The sequence below is a fragment of the Cydia pomonella genome, chromosome 8 (assembly GCF_033807575.1).
Source record: "Cydia pomonella isolate Wapato2018A chromosome 8, ilCydPomo1, whole genome shotgun sequence".
Lineage (NCBI taxonomy): Eukaryota > Metazoa > Arthropoda > Insecta > Lepidoptera > Tortricidae > Cydia > Cydia pomonella.
Genome location: NC_084710.1, coordinates 6,543,648 through 6,571,033, shown reverse-complemented (window position 1 = coordinate 6,571,033; position 27,386 = coordinate 6,543,648). Strand labels below are relative to the sequence as shown.

The 27,386-nt window shown below is 37.9% G+C and overlaps 1 protein-coding gene across 3 annotated transcripts in view; it reads right to left on the bottom strand.

Moving 5' to 3' along the window:
• LOC133520442 (uncharacterized) overlaps positions 1–27,386 on the bottom strand; it is a 307,562-nt gene that overhangs the window by 142,014 nt on the left and 138,162 nt on the right. For all 3 annotated transcript variants that reach the window (XM_061854855.1, XM_061854856.1, XM_061854858.1), the window contains exon 2: positions 333–386. In XM_061854855.1, the coding sequence (XP_061710839.1) occupies positions 333–386 (54 nt within the window). The remainder of the gene's footprint in view (positions 1–332; positions 387–27,386) is intronic.

Here is a 27,386-nt window from a genome sequence, read left to right as displayed (position 1 = left end):
TTGAATTTAGCGCCACCTAGCGATAAACTGAAGCAGTTCTTACGTAGCGTAGCTAGTATTGCCATCTAGCGTCATTTAGCTAAACTACTTGCTAAGAAACATGACTAAGGTACCTCAGTGCACATCCTTCTCATTTTAGTTACAAGATTAGTCGCTAGATGGCTGAAAAAATTTAAATGAAATTTTCAAACTATGTAAGTTAAATTAAATAGTATACATAAGTTCAGTCGGATTAAATAACTGATTGAGTCGGATGAGTTTTTTTTTAATTTAATAGTACCTACGTATGAAATACAAAATAATGTCTAGTTTTTTTTTATACTTATTCTCACCTGTGTCGTTGAGGAGTCCATTAATGTCCGTCGTCGACCCATCGGCCGACATTGCTGTAACAAGAAACAAAAAATAATTAATAAATCTAGTTGTAAGTAGTTTGTATTTTATATGTAAGAGGAAAGGGGACGGCCGTTTCTCCATACAAACATAGTCCCCATTTCCCTCTCTGGATATTGACACTACTTATGGAAAATATTTTTACATAATTTGATGAATATTAACCATAGCTATGTCCCTACGTTTGAAATTTTCGATATTTTACCCTATCACTCAACACTCGTGAGTAATAAATTATTTGATTTAACAGGGAAGTTATTCTAAAAATCGTTCAATTCTAATGCAAGCTGTATAGTTGTATACCTGTGATTATTTTTGTCATTTTGGTTGAGAAGTATTAAGTATTTAAGTATCTATAGTTAATTAAGGTAAGTGTAGGTGATTAAGTAGGTACTTTATTGATTTATTGGGTGTTGTGCGTGCCATTATTTTATTCTGATATCAATAAGTACAATGTTAGGCAACAGGTCCTTATAATATCTACGTTTTATTGCCTCCTAGGAGTGTGTGCTATGTTATATTATAAGTTTCATCGTAAAGAATTGTTAAGTCACAACGTTTATGCATATTATATTGGACTCTATATAACATAACAACAAAGTCTGCATTCGAAGACACACGCAAACAAAAATACGGACTTTTGAAAAAATGTTCCTTCGTTGCGGTTAGCACTAAGGTATGTAAATGACCACTAACTACTTTGCCTATTTAATCTGAACCACAATTCAACACTTATATTTAAATCTACAAGAATAATAATATGCGTTATTTAGTTACGGCAAGTCAGGTAAGTATTACATAATATTATAGTATAAAATGTTTTATTTTATTGTTATAAAATGATTTGATTTCCAAGTTCAAGTTACTTGTTCTATTTAGAAGGCAAAGTCAAGGTATAACTTGCAAGTTATATCACTTGCAAAATACATGATTAACTTGATAAAATATCCGTATATTTCTATCGAAACATATCATAAAGAAAGCAAATAAATGTCGTAAGACAGGGCTTGTGTACAATCACGCAAGGTTCGATAGGGGGGTCATGAAAAAATCACGACAGATCATTTTTCGGAAGGGGGGTGGGGTATGAGGAGACCTTACGTGTATTTTTCTACAGTGAACGACACTAAGAAGAAATACTTTTTCTCGGTTTCGTTTAACATAAATCTTCACTTCGCACTTCAAAGTAGCCAGTCTATTTTACGAAATGTGGAGCGCGTATAATAAATATACATCACACTCATAACGCAAATAGAAAAATAAACAAGATTTACTATATACAATACTGTTTATCTTAAAATTAGGTTGCATGACAAAAATACACGTGAGGTTATGTGAGGGCCTAAAAAGTAGCCGAAAAAACCTCGTGTGATTTGTGCACAAGCCCAACCCAATTTCCAAAAACTTATAGCATTGGCAGGCAAGAAGTTAAGGCCTCTTTAGGTTGCAATCAAGAAAACAACACGTACCTGTATAAAACTACTGGAGTTTAAAAGTGCTATTTATGGGACAGAGGGTTCGCTAAGAAATCTAGATGAACGCGTGTGTTATGGTCATGGTTATAGAATTCTGGTTTGCGGGTTTTCACCACTGTAAAAAACCTTTTTGTCTACATGTAACAAATCCGATGAGAAAAAGAGTAAACTGATAACTTTGCTGTTTGTTTACGTTGTTACATATAAATGGTAAAATATGATCGCGGAGGCGAGGACAGCCGCTGGAGCGTGACGTCGCGGTCACCGCCGCGGTGTCTGATCGCCGATCACTGATAAACGGGTGATGCTTGACTATATTGTTCTGTGGTTACAACGTTAGAACACCTGGGGGCCTAACCAAGATGACAATCGGTGATAGAAAATGATACCGCTACCCTGTTTGTTTACGTTGTTACATAAATGGTAAAATATGATGGCAGAGGCGAGGACAACCGCTGGGGCGTGACGGCGCGGTCACCGCCGCGGTGTCTGATCACCGATTACTGATAAACGGGTGGTGCTTGACCATATTGTACCGTGGTTACAACGAACACCTGGCTTATATTTTATCGACACTTTTGTCTGAAAGATGACAAAAAAAATCTGAAGTAAGATCAATAGAAGACGGCATATACAATGTTTGGTTGGGAAGATCGTCTAAGGGCAAGAACTCAAGAGTTCTATAAGTATTTGTAAACGTGCTTCGCTTAGGCACAGTCAGAAAGGGAGAACTTCTCTACAACGCTGTACAAAGGTAAGAGTTAGAAACGACGAAAGAGCTTGTAGATAGTCTTACCTGATAGCCGGTCTTCTCCTACTCCTCTTAGCTACATAATTATAACATTATTTTTAGTTGTGTAAGGATCTCTATCACACAAGCTTATCAATATAACAAACTTGTCCCTGAAATTTTTAGTTTAATGATCTTCCGAACAACGTTTGCAGTGTCGACAATTTCAGGGATCGGCTTTTGTTTCTACATCATATTCTGTCGAACCTATCTAGACGTGCATAATGTTTTGAGTTAGGGCTCAGATTGCTAAGACTGACGCTCAGGAAATGCAATCTCCATCTCGAGAGATCACGAGCGAATTTGCGAAATTCAATCTCGGTCGAACGCTCAATTAATATTTTCGAGATCTCGAGCGAGATTGATGAGTGTGAATTATTTGTCCGGAAAAAGAATTAGGCGGACTGGGCGTACACAATTATCTATATGATTGTTTTGTTAAATTTTATATAATATTTTTAATTACTTTGTCAAATCTCGATCTTGTCAAGATTAATCTTTCGACGGTCGACATTTTCTAATCAGATTTTTCACGTGAGATCTCGAAACGCCAATCTTGGTTCGAGATTGCATTCCCTAGTTCTAGGCTAGGTTTAGCTATGGCGAATGAAAGTTTAGACGCGAACGTAAGTCTCATTCTAGCCTAAACTTACACTGGACGTCCCTCAATCGATCGGCCAATGCTCTTCCGTAACCTTTATGTCGACAATTCCACCGTGGTTTTCCTCGACATTTTCCCGTTCAATCAGTTAAATATCAACTTCGACGCCAGATCATGGTCCCAAGCGGTTCTCCCTGTCCGACTCGGTGGCCTGGGTGTCCGCTCCTCGACCAGTGTGGCCTTGCCCGCATTTTTATCCTCCGCTTACAGCTCGCTGTCTCTAGCCGGTAAAATCTTAAATCTTCCCCAGATATCCGGCGCTGAGATAGCGAGCCTGGCGGAGGCGGAAAGTGCTTGGTGCAATACCTGCTCTGGAGCGGATGTCCCGGCCACGAAACATATCCAGAGAGTTTGGGATATCCCTGGTCTTAAAGCAACTCACGCTTCTCTTATAGAAAATAGTCCGGACGACTCAGATCGCGCCCGCCTACTAGCTGTCTCTACTAATGAATCGGGACTCTGGCTGAACGCTTTGCCTTCGCGCAATATTGGCACGGTTTTGGACAAAAATACGTTGAGGATTTCGGTCTGCCTGCGAATTGGAGCCAAAATATGCTCCGCCCATACCTGTGCATGCGGCAAGGACGTGGACTGGCTAGGCCGACATGGCCTCTCATGCACCAAAAGCGCCGGCCGATTATATCGCCACGGCACTATTAATGATCTGGTTCGGCGGTCGCTTGCTACCGTCTCTGTGCCTGCTACTTTAGAACCCACAGGCATGGCGAGAGACGATGGCAAGCGACCGGATGGAGCCACATTGGTGCCGTGGAGACTGGGTAGGCCTTTGGTGTGGGACGCCACATGCGTAGACACCTTTGCGCTGTCCCACATCCAGGCTACCCGCGCACAAGCCGGCGCTGCTGCCGACCAGGCCCAACTACTCAAGCGCCGCAAATACTCATCTTTACTGCAAGATTATGAGTTTGCGGCGCTTGCTGTGGAGACAATGGGACCTTGGTCGGCGGACATGAAAACATTCATGGGGGCCCTGTCGGCACGGCTGATCGACGCCACTGGAGACCATAGGGCTGGCGCTTACCTCTCCCAGCGTATATCCCTGGCAATACAGAGAGGTAACGCGGCCAGCGTTATGGGATCTTTGCCGCAGGCGGAGGCTTTAGAAGGGGTATTCTTTTTATAACTAATTTGTTTATTAGTATATCTTTTAATTTTAGTTTTATTTAATATTAGTTTAATTTTTAAGTAGTTTTATTTTATGGCTAGTTTAGTTTTAATTTTAGTACCTATATAAATTTGTACAGATTATAAAACTACGATTTTAAATTTGATATCAGTTAACAATTAAAACGAGATCTGTGAAACTTTTTCGAGCCAGTTTTGGCTCTGTGTTAAACCACGATGATCACATTGAGCATTCATTTATTAGGAAAATATAGCTAAGTAACTAAGACTATATATAAATAAATAGAATAACTTACACCCTATGTTTACACACACTACAGCACACTACGGCACACTTTACAGTACTTACATTAAAAAACACTTAAACTTTAAAACTACATTAATGTTAACATTAATCACTGCGAGCAGAGAGGAACAAGAGATAAAAGGTGGACCTGAGGGGGTGGGTTAGAGGGGGTTCTGGGTAGAGGTGGTGATCCACCTCTACCCAGAATCTTGTGAGGCGGCAATCTAAGTGTTCAGACAAAGTCATCAGGAGGCTGTTGCATCTGCCACGCACGCGCTTCATCAGAGATGTACCTACATAGTTCATGAACGATTTTAACGAATTTCAAAATCGTAAAAAAATATTTTTCAACATTTTCAATATCGTTTATGAAACAGTTTTTGATAACTTCAATTAAATTCGCTTTAGTATTTATTGATTTGCATTAACTGGAAATAAAATTTTAAATTATACATAAAAACAATTTATATGAAGTGGTGCCTACACTTATGTATGGTAGCGAAAGTTGGGTATGGCAGAAGAAACATCAGAGTCAAGTGAATGCAGTGGAAATGAGAGCGTTGAGAAGTGTGTGTGGTGTAAAATTACAAGATAGAATTAGGAACAGTGTGATAAGGGAAAAGTGTGGACTGAACGAAGATGTAGTGACAAAAATTGAGAAAGGTATGTTGAGATGGTTTGGACACGTGGAAAGAATGAGTGGAAGGTTAACAAAGAGAGTGTATAAGGGAGAAGTAGAAGAGGGAGCTGGAAGGGGTAGACCTCGGCGGACTTTCTCTGATCAAATCGGGGAAATCCTGAAGAAAGGCCAGGTCAAGAGCACCCTAAACCGACGAGCGTGTATGAGGAATGTCATGAAAGTGAAGGAAGCGAAAGAGGTATGTCAGGATCGTAGCAAGTGGAAATCCGTGGTCTCTGCCTACCCCTTCGGGAAATAGGCGTGATTATATGTATGTATGTATGTTATATGAAGTCAATTAGACTTTAAATTCCATGCCTATTAAAATTGTTTTAAAATAATAAGCATTAGACATTAAAAAAAAAAATCATGAGCTTATTCACAAGGTATTGCTTGACAAATCTACATAAAGACGTTCAAGCTTAACACTAGACATGTTCATTTAATTAAATTGCATACGTGATATTCGCACAGTAAACTCCATTAGGTGTGTTTAGACTGTTTAGCCGCGAATGTTTACTTTGTCTACTAGGTATTTACATTTTACTTAGTACGGATTATTTTAAATAATGGGGCATCCCACGTTGACTGCGAGTTTTTACTCGTAATAACCATTTGACATTTTATCTTTTGTAAACTTCCGTAAAATCTATTCAAAAACACTTAATAATCGAAGCCGATTCACTTTCAATATCATCTATTGTAATATAGACTGTTGTTTTTTTGCGGGAAGTCCGCAAAAAGTTCCAGACTTGATATTACATCGAGCATTCAGAAAAACTGTATTACATCAATGTGTATGGCGGAGACTTGCAAATTAGTGATTTTCTTGACACTCCGTAGGTATAAATTATACATAAGATTTCTTTTATTGATAAAACACAATGTAAACTATGCTATTAAAATGCATTTCAGTCACATGATCATATAAGTTATGTTAAAAGAATTACTTGAAATGTCTAGTAAATATGTTTAATGTTTATATAGGTATAGTGTAGTAGGTCCACGATGACTCGCAGATTTGTCAAATCTAACTTTTAATAACATGACAATAAGAGTCAAGGCACACGTCGTCGTGAATGACACGATCTATAGGTTTATTCATAGTAATAAAACGAATCTGTTTTTATCTTAGAGATTCTACATAGTCTGCGGTCGGCCTTGATCTTGTAATTATTGCATTGGCTTTGGCAAGCAAAATAGATGCTGAGGCAGGTTTGGTAACCTTTATTTATCAGTCAGACATTTTTTGTCAGACGATTTTCTTTCCCTACACAACTGAAATCCATAACCATTCATAAAGTCGCTTAAACAATTAGATCTGACAAAGACATTGATAAAGGTACCTCATAATTATTAGGGAGTTGTGCGACATCTTCTGTTGAATCATTTTCTGGAACCCTTTTCCAGGCATACAGAATACACGATTTATAGGCCATATACGCGCCAACAGTATTTCAATTTTAGCATTCCGATTTAAGGTTGAAATTATACTGCATTCTCGGGAATGTTACTTGTCTTCAAATGAATATTCAAAGCTGGATTAATTCGAATATATTTGGATTTTTTGGGAAAACCTTGTAGATTGGTGCGGCATGGAAAAGGGGTAACCCATAATGGGATAGAAAGATGTCAATTGCTGACAGAAATTACGCAAAATCGAACTCCACCGTTTTTAGATAATGTCTATATCATGATGGTAAATATAGGTATGCCCCTTAATTGCCTTATAGGGTTAATATACCGGTACCATTCATTTCATCGTTCACAAGAAACCTTGAATAAATAAAAATAAAGTTTTCATATTTTCCGCATTTGAAAATAAAAACCAACGCGGCAAAGCAGCGAGCGTGATGGGCAACTTTGCATCGGGGGCGGCCCGGTAGCCAATAGGTAGGTAGTTATTTTATACATATTTAGTTTATATTTATATTTAAGTTCTGATATATTTAGGTTTAGATTTTAATTAGTTTTATGTTTATATATATTTTAGTATATATCTTCTTTGTTTTTGTTATATTATGTAATATGTCTTGTTTTTGTTAACGAATAGTTGAATAAACTTATCTAGTTACTAGATAAGTGGAATTGCAAGATTTAACATGCTCCTTAATAAATTGCACATTTGAAATTACGTGACATTTTTACAAATTACAAAAATTTAAAACTGTCTGTTTCCTATAATTGGCTAAAAACATGTTTATTTACTTGTGGTCTTTCGTTTCGTCCCTGAACTTGTACCTTTAAACGCAACGTTTTTGCGATTGTCTACCAACATAATACTTGCGCAATGTACCTGACACTATTCATGTGAAAATATTTCAATAATTCCAATATATAAATTGACCAAGGCAATCAAGAAAATTAATTTGCCACGTTTAATTTGAATAGTGTTATGATGAAAACATATGGCGCGAAATAAGTGCAAGCGACGTCATCGCTTGCCGCCAATAAAACAATTTCAGCCATGTGACGTGATTCAGAAGGTTTTCATAACGCAGCCACAAACATCGGAAGTGTAAACAATGAAGAGGTCAATAATATTTGTATTCCCCGCACGGAGCGCGGCCAAAAACGAGCCAACAATGACATCGGTGGCGGCCGTGAGGTCAGTTCTATTGTTTATGATAAAATACAGTCACGTGTGACAGTGACAGCTGAATAGGGGCTAGGATGGTCAGGAGAGGTACAGTCATTTACAAGGAGCGTCGAGTACGTTTAACGGTATAACCCTTTCCTTGGGTACGTATCTTACAAGATACATAATTGTACATGCTCTTATTGTATTTTAGGTTGCGCATTTTTTACTCTATCAAGAAAGTGCGCAAGTAAGGCTTGAACGCACGATTTTTTGAACTTACGACTCCACAAAGTGTGTCATATTTTCATATTAAATTCATATATTCAATTAATCGATTATGATGTCAATTGAACACTTTGTCATTAAACGTCTGTACAAAGTAAGCTTGCTCCGATTCTAAGCTTGTAACACAATCCCATAATGGCCATAATGTACGAATGATCCTGATATTTCATTCGTATCCACAGTAATAAACTCTATATTTCTGGATTTTAGTATACATGAGGGGTATTGTCGGCCCGATTCGAAGTTTTTTTTATATATACTACGTCGGTGGCAAACAAGCATACGACCCGCCTGATGGTAAGCAGTCTCCGTAGCCTATGTACGCCTGTAACTCCAGGGGAGTTACATGCGCGTTGCTAACCCTAACCCCACCCCCTCGTTGAGCTCTGAGAATGATTAAAATGAATGAATGATGAGAATGATTAAGACACGTTTAAGATCTTGGAAAGATTTTTAAATTATCGATAACTACATGACATGTCAAATTGACGTTTATTTAAATTCCGCTGTGATCCCAGTAAAATCTATCTACGATATTTCTAACGTTAAAGTGACATTGGTTGCCCGAATCGAGCTGCTTCTCTCAATTATACGACAAACAAACGATATCTAAACCAGAACTTATCATTATCGTATCTCATTCTTCGAATCGGGCCGTATGTCATCTACATGTATGTTGCTGGTCTTACAACATCCATAGTTATTTCAACACGGTTATGATATTGACTTTCTTAAACTACCATAAAAACGCTTCAGATGACAGGAAAAAAGGTATGTAAATAGTTAATTATAACAATTTCTTTGTTTAATGTGACCTGCTTGTAAACGTACCTATTGCAAAGATATTGTAAACAGGCTTTTTCAAGTGTTTTCCTTGTGGTTTAGTTTCCCGTTTACGCCATAGGCGTCCAGCGTCACGCCATACGTAGGTCGCATCAGGGCTAAGTAGTTAGCGGCGCATTAGAGTTTACCGCTCTCTGCGATCTGTAACTCTTTCCTCATAGTAATAGAGTTAGACCAAGCTAAGCTAAGCTGGCAGCGATTTTGATAGCCAAGACCGCACAAGTGTTATGTGAAACGTTTATGATATTATGACCTGAAAATCATATAGGTCGGCGGTCCAGATCCCGACTGCGGTCCGCCATTTGGTGACCCAGCTCTCGCAACATGATGACGCGGAAATGTAGGCTATATTTCGTCTTGCCTTAAATACACATACTAATACTCATATTCATAATCTTATGGCAAATCTAATGGCATATCACATTGCACCTTTACTTATTACATAGAATTGTATAAAACATGGCCACCTAATGGCATGTAGGTACGCACTTTGATTAGTGATAACTTGAGGAATGTAGGTGGGAAGTTCAACTACTATCAAAGGAAACGTATGTAGGTACTGGCACTAACTAATTAATAAACAATCAGACTAAGGATCGGTTGCACCAGATCGTTTGTCACCGTTAAGCGTTCGCTAATGTTTTTGTATGGAAAGTTTTATAGTTAATTGCTGAGTGACGTTGATCAGCCCATCAGGTGTCGATGGTGCAACTGACCCTAAGAGCTAAAATTTGAAGCTCACTGATAACAGTAATCAGGTATTTACCAAGTTTTATTGTTCCATATATCGCTTCAACTTCAACACGCAGAATAAATGCAAAATTTAATTTAATTTAATGACTGTGCCGTATTTTTTCTCTGCTTAGTTAAACATTTTTGCCCGCGAAAAGATAAATCACAGATTATTTTGTACTCGCGAAGGCTTTCAAATGTCACTGTCGTTTGTTCTCATCTTGCTTTATGTAGCGGAGATTAACGCTCGCGAAGGTCACTGACTTCTATTGAATAAATACTTAAAGAACGAGCAGCTGAAAAATGCGTTTGTCCAAATCTTTTGGCGGTGACAATGTCTTATTTTAACGAGACGGGACTTAAGTACAAGTACAGGACAATAGTTGTGTTCAATAACATTCTGAAATATTTAAAAAAAAATTGTCATCTTCTGTGATGAACGTTGTAGTTTTTTTTTGAGCAATTTGAATGGCGAGGATACCTATTTCAATTTACATATTGATGGCAAAATTATGTTATTTTCTCGCGCCAATACATGTAAAGCTTGACCAGTAATATATCATCACGCGCCATATTGCGGAATTTCATTGGTACTATTTTTTAATACTAAACTGAACTGTCAACCTATACATGAAATTAACAGCGCCCTCTTGACAATGATCATATATTTCTGGTCGGGCTTTACGAACAATTACGAGCGAAATGCACGCGCGAGATAACTTACATCGTTTAGGAATCCAAATGTACATTTGAATTGGCCAGCGTGTAGCTGAGCTTATACCTACTGGTTGTTTCAGAGAATTTCCACTCACATAGAACACACACACGATAGATAGACAAGACACACGACGACGACGACGGTAAGACGTGTGTTAGATAGACACACGCAGTATTGTCATCCCTTAGCCATTCTCCAAAACGCCCGATTACCTACTGAATGACTTCTATTAAGGGAGCAAAGTTTGCTGCATTTTGAGAGCATATCATATAGGTGCATACACTTTTTCATATTCATTATGTTAAATGGCAAAAAATCTTCGGTACTAAATTCTGTTGGTCTGAGATTTTCACGGTAAATAAAATAACACGTGTTTCTGAGTTATTTCTGCATCTATTATAATGTCCATTATCAAGATGTCTTGCAAACATATCATTATCATGAGTGGTAATCCAATTGTGTGCGGCACACAGCGAGTCTTTGGCTAACGAGGACCAGTGTTAAGATTTCATCTGACTTGTCAGGATTGCGCGGGGCAGGGGGCTTTTTTAGAAACCTCATCTAACCACTAGAATCTAGTTGAAAGCTTGGAGTTGGGCAGAGGAAAGGAAAGGTTAGGCTAGTTAAGGGGCTAGTGTTACACGAAAGGTTTTAGAATAAGGGATTTAATGGGCGCTTTAAAATATTATCGTGGTAACGGCAACAAGACGATTTTTGAGAAATAGCCAGCAGGGAAATGTCAGGAGTTTTATGGTGGTGTCCAGACATTTGTCAGTGCAACCCTAATCTGACTACACGACTTAACTCACAGTTCTAAAAAAAGAGGGAGGGACTTCACACCGAAGATAAAGTGGGGTAATTCGGAGTTCCTAGTTTAATGGGAGTGGCTAGATTTAAGTGGCAGTGGGTGGGGAAGATTGCTGGAAGAACCAATGGCTACTGGGCCAGAAAGGTTCTTGGATGGCGATCTTGAATCAGCAAGCTGGGCCGAAGACCTAGTCAAGTACGCAAGAACAGCGACACGGACAGCGCAGCAGAAAAGCAGCGTGAAAAACGGTCATTGTGGCGGTCCATTTGTGAGCTCTATATGACATAAGATATCATGTGACCTATGTGATGATAATGATTACTTAAATGGATTATTAATAGGACTGAGAGTAGGCCCCCTGGTCACTTTACACTGGTTTACACAGTAAACAGTCTCGAGACCAGTGACATTAGTAGTTACATGGTCAGTATGTGTTTCGCGTGATAGAACCGTGTAAAAACACTTTAATGATATCCTTGCAGGAAGGAGTAGCAATTTAGAACGGCGAATGATGGGAAAAATTGCTTTATATATGCTAATTCATTGTAACAAAGACTGATCGTACAATAGTTTGAAGGGTATTGTTATGTCTGTCAAGCGATGACCTTAAAACAATGGAATATAATAATAGCATCAGATTTATTTTCGGACTCCGTAAATATGACCACATATCTGCATATCGCCGTCGGCTTAACTGGCTCCCTGTTCGTGAACGTAGATGGTTGCGAATTTTGTGCACACTATACTCTGTTTTATTCGATCTAACAGCACCCGACTATCTCAAATCCAAATTTCATTCTATAACTGCCCGAACAGGTTGCACTCTTCGCGAGTCCCGTAGTCTCAAGCTTACTGTTCCTTGTCATAGTTCTGGTTTTGTCTCTAACTCCTTTACCGTTCAGGCGATCCGGCTTTGGAATGATCTCCCACTCAACATCAGACAGGCTCAAACCAAGCTCTCGTTTGTTACGCAAGCACTTTTTCGACAAGCTCTCTGGTTAATTGTCCTTCGTAGTCATAGTGTTTTTTGCACTGGGTACATAAATGAATATATATGTATGTATATTTAATTAAAGTATATTTATGTAAGTTTATTACCGTTAGTATATATTATTTATCGCTAAGTATTTTGCTTGTTTTAAGTTACTTATTCTGTTTTTTTTTGTTTAATGCCTGCACGTACTACTGTTTCTGTTTAGCCTGATGGTTGACTGGTAGAGAATGGCTTTAGGCATTAAGTTCGCCATTTGTACTTTATTTGTTATATTGTGCAATAAAGTTTAAATAAAAATAAATAAAATATGAAGTTGACTTAGTAAAAATAGCACTTGTTACTGGGTTTATTTCGGTCTTACTTAAAAAAAAAACAAGCATCCTACTATATAACTCCATCATAAGACCCTGAACATCATCTAGATTGATGGTGCTCGTGAGGGCAAATCTATTTAGCCCAAACACGATGGAGTTATGATGAGTAGATTAGGAATTATGGTGACCAACTCCTGACTCCATCATGAGACCCTGGACTTCATCTAGATCGATGGTACTCGTCAGGGCAAATCTTTTGAGCCCAAACACGATGGAATTATAATGAGTAGATTAGGAGTTCTAGTGACCAACTCCTGACTCCATCATGAGACCCTGAACATCATCTAGATTGATGGTGCTCGTGAGGGCAAATCTATTGAGCCCAAACACGATGGAGTTATGATGAGTAGATTAGGAATTATGGTGACCAACTCCTGACTCCATCATGAGACCCTGGACTTCATCTAGATCGATGGTACTCGTCAGGGCAAATCTTTTGAGCCCAAACACGATGGAATTATAATGAGTAGATTAGGAGTTCTGGTGACCAACTCCTGACTCCATCATGAGACCCTGGACTTCATCTAGATCGATGGTACTCGTCAGGGCAAATCTTTTGAGCCCAAACACGATGGAATTATAATGAGTAGATTAGGAGTTCTAGTGACCAACTCCTGACTCCATCATGAGACCCTGAACATCATCTAGATTGATGGTGCTCGTGAGGGCAAATCTATTGAGCCCAAACACGATGGAGTTATGATGAGTAGATTAGGAATTATGGTGACCAACTCCTGACTCCATCATGAGACCCTGGACTTCATCTAGATCGATGGTACTCGTCAGGGCAAATCTTTTGAGCCCAAACACGATGGAATTATAATGAGTAGATTAGGAGTTCTGGTGACCAACTCCTGACTCCATCATGAGACCCTGGACTTCATTTAGATCGATGGTACTCGTCAGGGCAAATCTATTGAGCTCGAATACGATGGAATTATAATGAGTAGATTAGGAGTTCTAGTGACCTACTCCTGACTCTATCATGAGACCCTGGACTTCATCTAGATTGATGGTGCTCATCAGGGTAAATCTATTGAGCCCAAACTCGATGGAGTTATGATGAGTAGATTAGGAGTTCTGGGGAGTTCTGGTGACCAACTCCTGACTCCGTCATGAAACCCTGGACCTCATCTAGATCGATGGTGTTCGTCACGGCAAATCTTTTGAGCCCAAGCACGATGGAATTATAATGAGTAGATTAGGAGTTCTGGTGACCAACTCCTGACTCCATCATGAGACCCTGGACTTCATTTAGATCGATGGTACTCGTCAGGGCAAATCTATTGAGCTCGAATACGATGGAATTATAATGAGTAGATTAGGAGTTCTAGTGACCTACTCCTGACTCCATCATGAGACCCTGGACTTCATCTAGATTGATGGTGCTCATCAGGGTAAATCTATTGAGCCCAAACTCGATGGAGTTATGATGAGTAGATTAGGAGTTCTGGGGAGTTCTGGTGACCAACTCCTGACTCCGTCATGAGACCCTGGACCTCATCTAGATCGATGGTGTTCGTCACGGCAAATCTTTTGAGCCCAAGCACGATGGAATTATAATGAGTAGATTAGGAGTTCTGGTGACCAACTCCTGACTCCATCATAAGAACCTGGATGGACTTCATTCGGGTCAAAAATAATAATACAAACCCTAACGTGATTTCAAATAACACTGAAACTCTATAGCACTAATGTGTGCAAACGATTGGCATCTTGACTACGAAGCATGGGTGCGTAGCCACCAGGCCAATAGATACGACAACGAAACACTATCTGTCTCTCTCTCGTACTAATATGCACAAACGATTGGCATCTTGGCTGGGCAGCATGGGTGCATAGCCAACATGCCAAACGTTTACGATACGACAAGGAAACACTATCTGTCTCTCTATCGCACTAATATGCGCAATCGATTGGCTTCTTGGCTAGGTATCATGGGTGCGTAGCCAACATGCCAATCGTTTACGATACGACAACGAAACACTATCTGTCTCTCTATCGCACTAATATACTTTATTTATACCTGCAGTCATTTAGTAACTTCTTCATTTTCCATTGGTGTGAAAGAGACAGAATAAAAAGCAATTGTTATAGTACACTCTGTAGTCTGTACACTTAGTAGTAGTGTACATAAAAAAAAAAACTACTGTGCATATACAATAAAATAAAGAGTGCCCATATGATATCATATGACACTAAAATTAATGTTGCTTGAAATTATATTGAAAACTATCAAGATTATTCTAGTCTGCATTGAAACGCGCGTCGCGTTGCCGGCGCTCGCGTACCGAGCGCCAACGCCATCTATCGAGCGTTATTTCGTGAAATCGGAGAACGCTCCAAGGATTAAGGGCTCTTAAAGTTTTGGACCAAATGAAACAATTGTGTGATGCTAGTCATTTTTAGGGTTCCGTAGCCAAATGGCAAAAAACGGAACCCTTATAGATTCGTCATGTCCGTCTGTCTGTCCGATTCTGTCACAGCCACTTTTTTCCGAAACTATAAGAGCTGTACTGTTCAAACTTAGTAAGTGGATGTATTCTATGAACCGCATTAAGATTTTCACACAAAAATAGAAAAAAAAAACAATAAATTTTGGGGGTTCCCCATACTTAGAACTGAAACTCAAAAAATCTTTTTTCATCAAACCCATACGTGTGGGGTATCTATGGATAGGTCTTCAAAAATGATATTGAGGTTTCTAATATCATTTTTTTCTAAAATGAATAGTTTGCGCGAGAGACACTTCCAAAGTGGTAAAATGTGTGCCCCCCCCCCCCCCCCGTAACTTCTAAAATAACAGAATGAAAAATCTAAAAAAAATATATGATATACATTGCCATGTAAACTTCCACCGAAAATTGGTTTCAACGAGATCTAGTAAGTAGTTTTTTTTAATACGCCATGAAATTAAAAAAAAAAAAATTTTTCGTCAAACCCATACGTGTGGGGTATCTAATGTCCAAAGTGGTAAAATGTTGAACGAGATCTAGTAGTTTAAGTAGTTTTTTTTAATACGTCATAAAGGAACCCTTCTTGGGCGAGTCCGACTCGCACTTTGCCGCTTTTTTATATACATGGCCATGGTTATATTATAGAGAAAAGACTCTACTTAACACACAGTACACAGTTCTATAGAACCATTAGTGCCACCTTTGGGATAGAAAGGTTGTCGTTTGGCAGCCAACGCACCGCGGGAAGGAAAGACTCCAATAAGTTGTACCATCAACAAATTGGTCAAGATTTTAGGACAGCATAGGACTGGTTGTCAAGGGGGAGGGGTTGCGGTAGAGCATTTGTTAGCTGTGGTAGTGTTTCTCATGATGATGATGGTGAAGGGACTATAATAAATGATAATTGTTATTTTCAACATGTCCGGTGTTACAGGGGACTAAAATTATTTATAAATTTACAGATAATGGTAAAACCATAATTGAATTGAATGTTACGTGTTACGTGTTAATATTGATTTGTTTGTTTATTTAATGTCATTTTCATAAAAAAAAATCCCTATAAAGTCCATACGCCTGCAATATTAAATGATATACTCTACGATCACATGTAGTAGTTACACGTAGGATTTGATTCTATGCCACTTTGTACCTTGTCACAGATACATAGTACAAAGCTGCTAGGGATCTCATATTAACCTTCAAACCTTCACGAAAAGAGCATATTCCCATCTAGGCCGGCAACGCACTTGCTATCCCTCTGGTGTTGCAGGTGTACATGGGCGACTGAATTGAATTCCATCTGACAATTCATCTGCTAGTTTGCCTCCTATATCACAAAAAAAGCGACTGTGACTTGTACAGCGAGCTGCAAAAGTATATATCAATTTAATGAACGCATTCCATTCTCTTTTATCTGTGTTTTGCTATGGTATGTACTTTTGCTGATGTACCTTGGTACAAAGTAGTAGTAGTATTTCTGCGTTACGTTACTCGGTATACCCACTGACTCGACTCACCTTCACTCGTGTAGCCATGGGAACACACAACCAATGACACGCGACGGACACCATAAGTGGTTACCGTGAAATCTAGTACCAGGAGGCGCGTTCAACTTGTGTCGATGACAGCTAGTGACATGGCGACAATAGCCAATAAATCGTTTAGATTTAGACAAAATAAATCAAAAACTGCCTCAGAAAATTGTCTTGTTGACCCTCGCCACATTTGTAAAAGTTTGCCATAAATCTGAAATTGCCTAATACTTACTTCAGTAACAAACGAGTTAAACAACATTAGGCCGTCGGCATTTGGACCAAAACTTACGCCTTTGACATTTCGTAACGCTATGTGATCAATGCGATAGTATCAAATTCGCGACGATTAGAATCTTTGTTTCGATAACGATATTAGAAAGACATTGCCTTTCGTATGAGCGAACAAATGTGTCGATCCAGTAATGCAGTGCCCCATTGCTGCCGCAGATGTTTAAAATACGGGCAGCAACAGCGGTTTTAACCTTTACGAGGATTGCTGTCAGCAGTTACGTCACGCTACTGCAGTAATGCTGGAGTAGTCTGAATCCGATCGGTACTTTAATGCTCATTATAGACGCAGACATCCATGAAACTTTCAATCAGGAGGGCCAACTAGACGTAATTGCAGTTAGTCCAAGGGCCCGATGGAAAACGCCAATCGAAGATGAATTAATGTATAGAAATGTTCACATGACTTTTCGTTGCAGCTGTCATTCCTATACATTTTTTCTTTTCGTCCGACGTCTGTCGATATCCGATTGATGTCATCTTGGTAAGGCCCAGTTTTTTGGGATATTTTTCTTAAGCGAAAAGCGCCTGTCAAATATCAAATTAAGTATTTATCGTTACATAGTTCCATGAAACTTATTTGCACAACCCGTACCCGTACCATGAGTCACTGACAGTGTCAAAACTTACATATACGCTATCGAGAACGTAATTTACTTTTTATACATCTCGCTCGCACTTATATGCGAGTACGAGCGAGATACATAGAAAGTAAGTTCGGGTTAAAGAATATTTTTATTTTCTCAATAATAAATTTACATTTCACTTATATAAGAAACATTTTTCTATAAAATTTGATGAATAGGTACGGTCAAGGAATTTAATTTCAGTACCATTTCGTACCTTGTCACAGTGACAATAGTATGGGGTTTGTAGCGACTTTCATATTAATTGCCACAATTCTTTGACTGTACAGTACCCCTAGTGTAAATAAATTCGATTTTGAAACGTGACGTACGCGTTTGCGTTTAGTCTCATTTTGTATTGGATTTAGAAAGAGCGCGCCAAGCGGGACGTTTTGGAAACTCAAAATCCTATACAAAATGAGACTTAACGCAAACGCGTTCGTCACGTTATGATGTCGATAAAAAGTACACTAGGGGTACAGTTCCGTTCTCGATAGTGTTTATGTCAGTGCCAAACTGGTGGTAGCCACACTGATCTTTAGTCTAGCTATCCATGGTGGGTCGGGCTTCGTTTAAAATTGGATATCATCAGATTCACAATGTCACAAACAGTGATAAAACTTTGTGGAAAGGTGCTTTGTAATTGCGTAATGGAAAACAGGTTCGTTGCAAGACATCCTCTTACGATATTGATAAGAAACTAATTAAGTTAAATGTATAATTCATTTGCTTTAACGAATAGCGTCATTTTATGAAGGTAGATCAAATATTTGTGGTCACTATAGAGCTAACCTAACCTTTTTTACGTCGAGCCTCATAACAAAAAAACATGTGTCTACCTGTTGTACCTCCAATATATTTTGTGGTGATAAAAAACCAAGAAAAAGTATGGCTTTTCTCATCTTTTAAATGTTGTCGTGGTAAAAAACCAAGATGGCTTTTCTCTTAGACCATGGATTGAACTACAACTTCCGTAAGCACCGCCGTTATATTCTTTGAAATAAGTAACGACCGGTCTGGCCTAGTGGGGAGTGACCCTGCCTATGAAGCCGGTGGTCGTGGGTTCGAATCCCGAGTGTATAGATCTTTTCACCAAAATCGTTAATTCCGCGTAGCAAAATTTCCATTCGCATTTTTTCCCACACGAATTTCTACCCATACCCTTTCTTTGTTATTCGCTTATATCCCTATTCTCAAATTATCGTATAATTTTTTTCTTACGCTATAATTTTCCACGGCATTTTTTTTTTTTGCATATTTTTTATTTCTTAGGCGATAACATTACTTTCTTTAACGTTCTTAGTTTAAATTTTTCGTAATAGAATTTTTAGCTACGTGTCACTCTTGCTATCTACTTCATATTTTTCTGATGTCCTTCATACCTTCTTGTCATCAATAACGTTGCGCCGGGAAAAATTGAGGCAATTAAGAACAACTGGCCAAGCGCGAGCCGCACTCGCATTGCAAGGGTTCCGTACATCACACAATTATTCTAATTTTAATTTATTACAAACGTGAGTTAAACATCTTTAAAAACCTGTAGGGGCTGTAGGGGTCAGATCAAAAACCAGATATACAGAAAAGTTTCATGACGCGGTAGCTTATATCTCTGCAACACTAATATCTATATGCATAGTTTTGATATAGATATTTAGAGAAAAAAAAACTATTACCTAATCTAACCTAACCTAACAAATTTAAGTCAAGTTTTAGTGGAGAAAATTCTTTAAAGGGATACTTTCACCTTTCTATTAATTATTGCGACTTTTCCTGTTTTGTTTTTCTTTTTTGTAGAATAATGTATTTTACTACTACATACTAGTGAACTATGATGATCTTTAACCCATAAAAAAATGTTATAGGATATTACGAATCCGTAGGTATAACAAAATAATGCACAGGAAACAAGGTTTTTAGTTCGACTCGGATATAATACCGAAATAAAAACTTAATCATAACGCAAGTCAGAAAAATACGATTACTTCTTTACATTCTGATGATTCACTAAGTACGTAGATGTGTATATATTTATTTTACTAATAATATATACAGTTACATATGGACAAATAGGTTGATAAAGCACTTCTTCACAAATAGGCCAATGCCTCCGTAGATAAGAAAATGACGATAATAAAAATAACATATAGGTGTCAGTTCTAAAAGAAATCAGTTCATTAAAGGTGTTATAAGACATACGGCGTTTTAGTTTTAGAGTACGTTAATTCCAGTGCAATCGAAGCACTGTTTATTTTTGTTGATATATCTGACATTCCTCACAGTAAAATACTAACTGTATGTATCATTTGAATTGCATTTTTGGTTATAGAAACAATATCTGAGACTCATGGCATTTGAGCCAGGGTTGGAATTAAACTGGCGTAGTTAGCTTTGCTATTAATCAGCCTGCATACAGTTTTTATGCTACCAAAAGCAATATAATAATTGGCCAATTATTTTTACACATGCGAAAACAACATTTGCTGCTTTTTATGCTTCCCTAAACTGGTGATTTCTACTGCAATTGGCTCTTCTTGTTAAAAGTTTGCCGAACCCTGAACCAGATAATTAAAAAAAGTTAAATTAAAAGTGTAAAAAAAAACCACTACACCCAACCCTTTATAAGCTATTTTCTGATGCTTGTGCGGCAGCGGCGCCGGCGCTAGTTTTTTTTTTTTATTACGAAAAGGTAAGCATTTGACCACAATCTCACCTGATGGAAAGTGCCGATGTAGTCTAGGATGGAACATGCTTACCTAAAAGATCTCACTCTCGATTTAAAAAGGTCCAAGTTATAGTGGACTGGGCATAGATTTGCAGGAAGTCAATTCCACTCCTTAGCCGTTTCATTTTAGACGCATCACTTTGGTTTTAATTTGAAATTTTACACACTAGTTCTACTTAGATTCACGAATTCTTTCGATCCTAATAGGCGAAAAAGTGTACCAAGATTTTATCCATCCCGTTACGATTTTTCGATGATGGTAACAAAATGGACGGAACTAAAATTCTCGTAAAAACAAATTTAAAATCTCTAGAAAGTCTCACATAGGTATTCAAGCATCTCTATGTTTCTGTTATTACTTACTTAAATATAGTTTTCATTATAAATATTTTTTTTTTTGCAATAATGACATGTAGCAGGAAAAACAGATAAATGTTCATCTTTCCTTGCTTTTGTTATCATCAAATGTAGGTAATCTAAAACACAGGTAATTAGTATCTGAGCGTTTATTACAAAACAAATACTCAACTTATGTACATTTAAATTTGATGTAAACCAGGATCCTGCGGTTTAGCATATTTATGTCATATCACCTACTGAGAATTATCCGTATGTCAATATTGTCGACCCGAGTTTTGGGCTAATGGAATCTTTGAGGATGTTTGCTATGACGGCATAGTTTAATTAAATAAAGAATTTCTCTTAACATATTTGGAGATAGTCAAGGACAGCTTTATAACATATCTTCTCTTTCATTATATTCTATTTAATGTATGTTTATTTTAAGCAATATAATACTCGTAGTAATTCCAAAGAAAAAATAAACAAGTACCAACTTAATACATATTATAGTTATAACGATGTAGTTATAATATAGTCGTGTATTACAGGGAATTAAACATGTACTTTTTTTAATAGCCTATTACGGTGGCCCACTGCTGGGCAAAGGCCTCTCCCATATTCTTCCACAACCCCCGATTTAGTGCCTCTTCCGGCCAGTCGTTGAGAAAGATATCTAAGTCGTCCCGCCATCTCTGTCTGGGCCTGCCGCGTCCACGCCCTTCTTGTGGCATCCAGTTGGTAGTTACACTAGCCCATTTGTCTGGATGCATGCGGCAGACGTGACCGGCCCAGTGCCATTTGAGCCTAGAAGTCTTCTCGCCGACGTCAGCAAAGCGGGTTCTTGCGCGTGGTGTTCCGGATACGATCGGCCCTCTTCACACCTAAAATGCTGCGCTCAATAGCCCGTTGGCAAACCTTCAACTTTGACTTCTGACTCTCTGTGAGTGACCATGAGCACCGTAGCTTAGGTCGGGCAAGATACACATGTATAACAATGTTAAACACATATCCACTACTAGTTTACTAAAATCAAAGCTTTTAGGTTACACAAAGGCAGATTTTGATATGGATTAGCCTTAGTATGTTTCATTCAAATCTTGAATTGCTACTTACATAATGCCAAGTCGGGAAAAATAAACAAAGCAGGCAAAACCATCCCTGTTCTGGACTCTATTTTTTGCCATAGTTTGAGCATTTTGCGTCCATGGGCAATGTTAATTGCCTACCATCAGGCGATACTTCTGCTCGTTTGCCTCCTACATCATAAAAAAATGCAATTACTTACAAAAGAAAGCCGAAGAAAAAGCATTATTGCTCTAAGCCTAGCTTACCTTGATGCATTGAGCAATCGTAGGAAAATCCTAGTTCCAACTGTGTCTAGGACACGTATCTACGTTTCAACTAGTTCCTCTTATCGTTGCTAAGTCACTGAGCAACATTAGTGATTCTATGAGGAAATTGAGAGCGCCCGCTAACTGGCGCGGTTGCTCGGAGCGGGTTAACGAAAAATAGTTTGAGCAACGCTAACTGGCGCGTACGCAGACGACGGATTTTACCTACAATAGCACCCGCGTGCTCCCGCGCCAGCTAGCGGGCGCCCTTAGAAATAGGATTCGCATTAAATGATAGCAGCTTTCCTCAGAACACCTGGGAAATCAAATTGAGGAATTACAGTCGGCATGTATGAATAGCACGATTCTCTGAAATGAGTGAATGTCAAAATGTTTGAAGGTCTAAAAGTTGATTCGCCCATTCAAAAGTGTACACGATACTTAGTAAAGCTTTCAGACAATCAGTGATGAATTTCATTATTTAAATGCATTTCTTGGCCTACATACATTTATTACATTTCTTAATATATGTTTTTCTTTTAAGTGGCTCTGATAATGCTAAAATTAATGCGCTAAAGTTAAAATGCCTAGTTTTAATGCCTGCTTACGCACTAACCATTACAAATTGAACCGTAAACTGTAACCGTCCGGTAAGTTTTACGGTTTAATTTGTAATGGTTAATGGTCAATGCTATTTAACGTTCGGCCAACACTGCCTATACCTATGCTAACATCCTTTATATATTTTATGTGTTATCAGAGTATGGGACACTATTTAAGATTATACTTGTAATACTTTTTAAAAGATAAATAATGCTATAAACGTTGTAACTATTATTTAAAAAATACCTACAAAGACGACTCAACGCAGTACGCTAGCGTCAGAACTCTGTTGAAAACAATGTTTTATTGCAAGTTTGTGTTAAAAATGACTTTTTATAGCCTCTAATAGCTTAGTCACACTAAGGTCTCAGCTCATAGCGCAGAATAAGCGCAAATAAATTCTGGTTATAAATAAATACGTACAACCTTCGTCGTATTTATTTCTTATTGATAATAACTCAGACACTGGTCAGATAAAGATACAATGGATATAGGTTCACATCTCAGTGAGACAAATGAAGGTTTAAATTCTGTGTACAGGTGTGCAAGTATGACATGATATTGATTTAACAATATTCATTTTATAGTAAGTGCTTTAGGTATATTATTCATTTCTCTAAAAAAAAGCTTATCATACAAAACGTGGATATCACAATTTCTTACGTTAGTTAACCTCAGGACAATCGTCGATATATCAATTTTAATGTTCCTTTTCAAGGGTATCTCAAGACGGGGCATTTTAACACACCAACCACCAACAAGACACCAACACGTTGCTGAAAAAAAGTTGGTGGAAGGACACGAACTTTTTTTTTTACCGCCAGGGCCGTAATCACTGGCCATTCCTATTCAGCAATTCGGCCGCCGCCACTGGATCTGGTCACTTTTTCGTAGCATGACATCGATTTCAGTTTATACAATTGGTCTATACTCGTAGTAGTGTGACTACATAAAAACATTTTTTTAGGCTATTTGTGTGTCCCACTGCTGGGCGAAGGTCTCCTGTCTCCCTTTCCAATCTTCTCTGTTCTAAGCAAGATCCCGCCATCCCGTTGAAACGCATCCGAGTTGTCCCGCCATCTAGTGGCTATTTTGACTCATCTGTCATAATTTATCCGGCAGACATGTCTAGTCCCGTGCCACTTTAGCCTGGCGGTCTTCATCCCAACGTCGCCGTCGACAACTCGGGTTTTGGAGCGAAGCTCTGTGACCCTCACCCAGGATACTTCGCTCCATTGCCCTTTGGCAAACCTTGAGCCGGGATTTCTGCTCCTCAGTTAGTGACCTGGACCGGCGTCCACGCCGTACGTGAGAATGGGTAAGATGCACATCTCGACAAACTTGCTACTTAAATAATAAATCAAAATATTTTATAAAATAATTTGATTGTTCGCAAACTTGCACTCTTCCAATGGTTATCTGGTACTATCAGTTTTATTACGTGTTCAGTGTACCTATGTCATAGGTCTACAAACGACAAGTACTTACTGATAATCGCTAGAAGTACCAGCAGAAATGCACCTCAAATTGACCACAATCAAGTTGGTAAAGAGTTGTCTTGAATTAAATAATTGTTAATAAATAATGTTACCGGTTTGCTCACTACTTACAAATGAATTGTTCGTTTGTTCATATTATATTAAATAGTACATTAACATTTCATTCCCCTGACCACATAACGTTATCTTAGCTTAGGTAAAGGGAAAACATTGTTGAACGTCATATATTGAGTAATAATTATTCATTTTCTGTCAACTCAATGGTACCTACGTATTAAAAAATTTCAACCTCTTGGCCTCAACGAATTGTGGTTAAAAATACCGAAACACGTAAACACATTTGAATGAGGCTCAGGTTGATATGTGAATTAGAATGTCAGGGGTGAATGTTGATGGACGGAGAGCGGATGGTAGACCAAAAAAACGATAGATGGATTATGTGAAAGAAGATATGAGAAAGAAAGGAGTGAGGGGTGACGAAAGATACAGGAGAATGGGGGAGAAAAACATGTTGCGCCGACCTACGTTACTTGGGATAAGGGCAGGAAGAAGAAGATTACATATACACTTTCAGTCAACCTATTTTTAAAATATATAACAGTCGAAAATTTCCTCGACCCACCTCACATTACTTGAAAGAAGGCGTATAATTAAAAATTAACCTGTAAACTTTAATTTGGGATAATGCACTAATTTAAAAAAAAGTAGGACCAACACAACAAAACAACACAAGATACGTATAGTAACAAAACGTGTACTGATTCATATATACAAGGGTAACGAACTTAAACTTAGGTATTTCCCTATTGACATTTTCCTGTCTGGAGGGGTGAGCCGCTTCAATTATTCATCGCACCCTTCAGGTGCAAGGGTTAAAACTCATACAGCACATAGAGTTTTGTTAATAGCTTTGAACGTGAGGTTTTATACGTCTAACACTATTTACGGACACGCTTTTAACAAATATTCTTAATTTGACTATTTTTTCTTTACAGAGTTGTCCAAACTTTTTATGTCGAACTTTGAAAAAAATATTTGTATGAATCTTTTAATTTTGGTTGTGTTAAAACACCGCTTTATAAGTAAAATTGTCTCTTGTTAGGAATTTCTGCCTTTTTTCGTATTGACAATATCCTCCCTTATCAGCTCATTCACCATTATTTAAAAGAATGAAGTGACAATCCAAGCAGTAATAACAATAAGAGTGTTGTTGGTTGGTATATGAGGTACCAATACATCCAAGGAATATTCCAAGGCTCAAGGCGCAAGCCGATTAAAGAGCTTATAAGTTTCGTTTCCTCATTTGTGGGTGGAACTACTGTTACCTAAATTATGTAAGTCGTATTGTTTCCTTATCATTATTTTACTTCTGTACGGATTAACCTTGAGACTTGAGATATAAATAAAGTCGCAATGATTTAAGAAAACTTGACATTGAGCTTCTTATTTTTTCGTCTTTATATAAGAGACTTCCCATAATGTAACTTTGTAAAAACTGACCTGTTCTTATTATAATATCATTACCATTTATTATAAGAAACTAAATTTGGGGTTTTAACCTACTTATGACTTCATATTTACATTTGTAACCCGCAAGTATGTATTTACCATGATTCCATCATACTTTGTTTAAGAAAGGAAAATAGAGCGCAGTAGAAAAATGTTTCGCTAATTTATGAATTATGATGTCCTCTTCGTGATGCCAATGTCAATGTCGTGTGGCACATGTCAATAAAGATAGCGATTTGGCGGCTATTGCGTAGTTCTACAAAAGTTTCGTCCACTACGTTTGTACGGTAGATAATAATGTTCAAGAAGAATTTTCGGGCATTTTGTAGAAATTACCATAGTTCTGTTAAACGGAAAATTATTTCTTAGAAATTTGTCACGGACGCCTCGTCACATCAATGCATGATTCTATGACTAAATACATACATTTAAAATCGCCTAAGTTGATAGTTCACGGGTGGCATTAGTAGAATTTGCCTCAAGTCTTTCCTGTAACTAAACTGTTTCATATAAACACTAACGTAAATTCCAAGATTAGTATAGATTGTGGTTGAAGATGTTATCTATACAAATGCATAATAGGCACTTAAATGTGTACTTCAATATTTATGGTTTCTTTGTTTCTTTAATTACTTCATTAAAAACTAAGTTACAAAAACTTTTATCCAATGTGTAATTAAATTAGCTAGATAAAGGCACGCTATCTAAGACGCTGCACTTCGTAAATTGAAGTATCTATCTGAAATGGCCAATTTCTACCAAGCGACATGAATAAGGCCTTGGTGGCCTTTTTACCAAATTGACCATTCGTTAGCTCAGTGATGGCCTGCACCCTGAAAGAGCTTCAAGGTAGGTAAATCACATTGAATGAAAATTTATGAAACTTTTCCATTTCGTTATTAGTCGATAACTTGAATACAAACGATTTTCATAATCTGCAGAAACACTTCACGGTAAAATTATAGATTGAATACCTACATTTAGTATTCACAAAAATATTAAGAGACTTAATAGATCTTAGAACGGGTAGTAATAAATATCTATACCGATACCAATGAAATAACGACATCTGAATAGATTTTTATTTTGTGTGGCATTAATCATTTAAAAAAAGATGCAAGGATCAGAATCTATCTCTAACTCATTCAATAGTGATATTATAGTTTGATTTTGTAATGTGTACCTATGAATGTCCAAAAATTGTTTATTTGAAATATAGGATGCAAAACTAAATAACCAAAAAAGTTTGAGAAGCTTCGATTTATACTCACTAGCAAACCATACACGTGTAAGGTCAATACGGGTAAGTGTGGCATAGGGGTAAATGTTGCTGTCCTTTACATTGGGGCCTGTTTACACATTGATTAGTGTTTATTTATTTTCATACAAGATTACACAATTCAATAACAGTAAACTACAAATAAACTTAAAATAAAGGTCTTATAAATAAAAAACGTCCCTCGAGTGCAGATATCCCTCGATGGGCAGTGTGCACAGAAGGCTAGCCGTGTTGCTACGTTTGATGGCCTTCCTTTAGCCAGCCTTCTGGTCACCTGTGGTGTCTATAAGACGCGTCGCTAGGTCTTTGTAGAGCAGACGCGCGCTTGGCCCTCTCGGCCCCTGTGTTTCAACCCCAAACGCCTCAAACGTGTTTATTGGGAGTTTATACATTCGCTACTTGTGCTTAGTGGCAAATGTAGCGCAATAAAC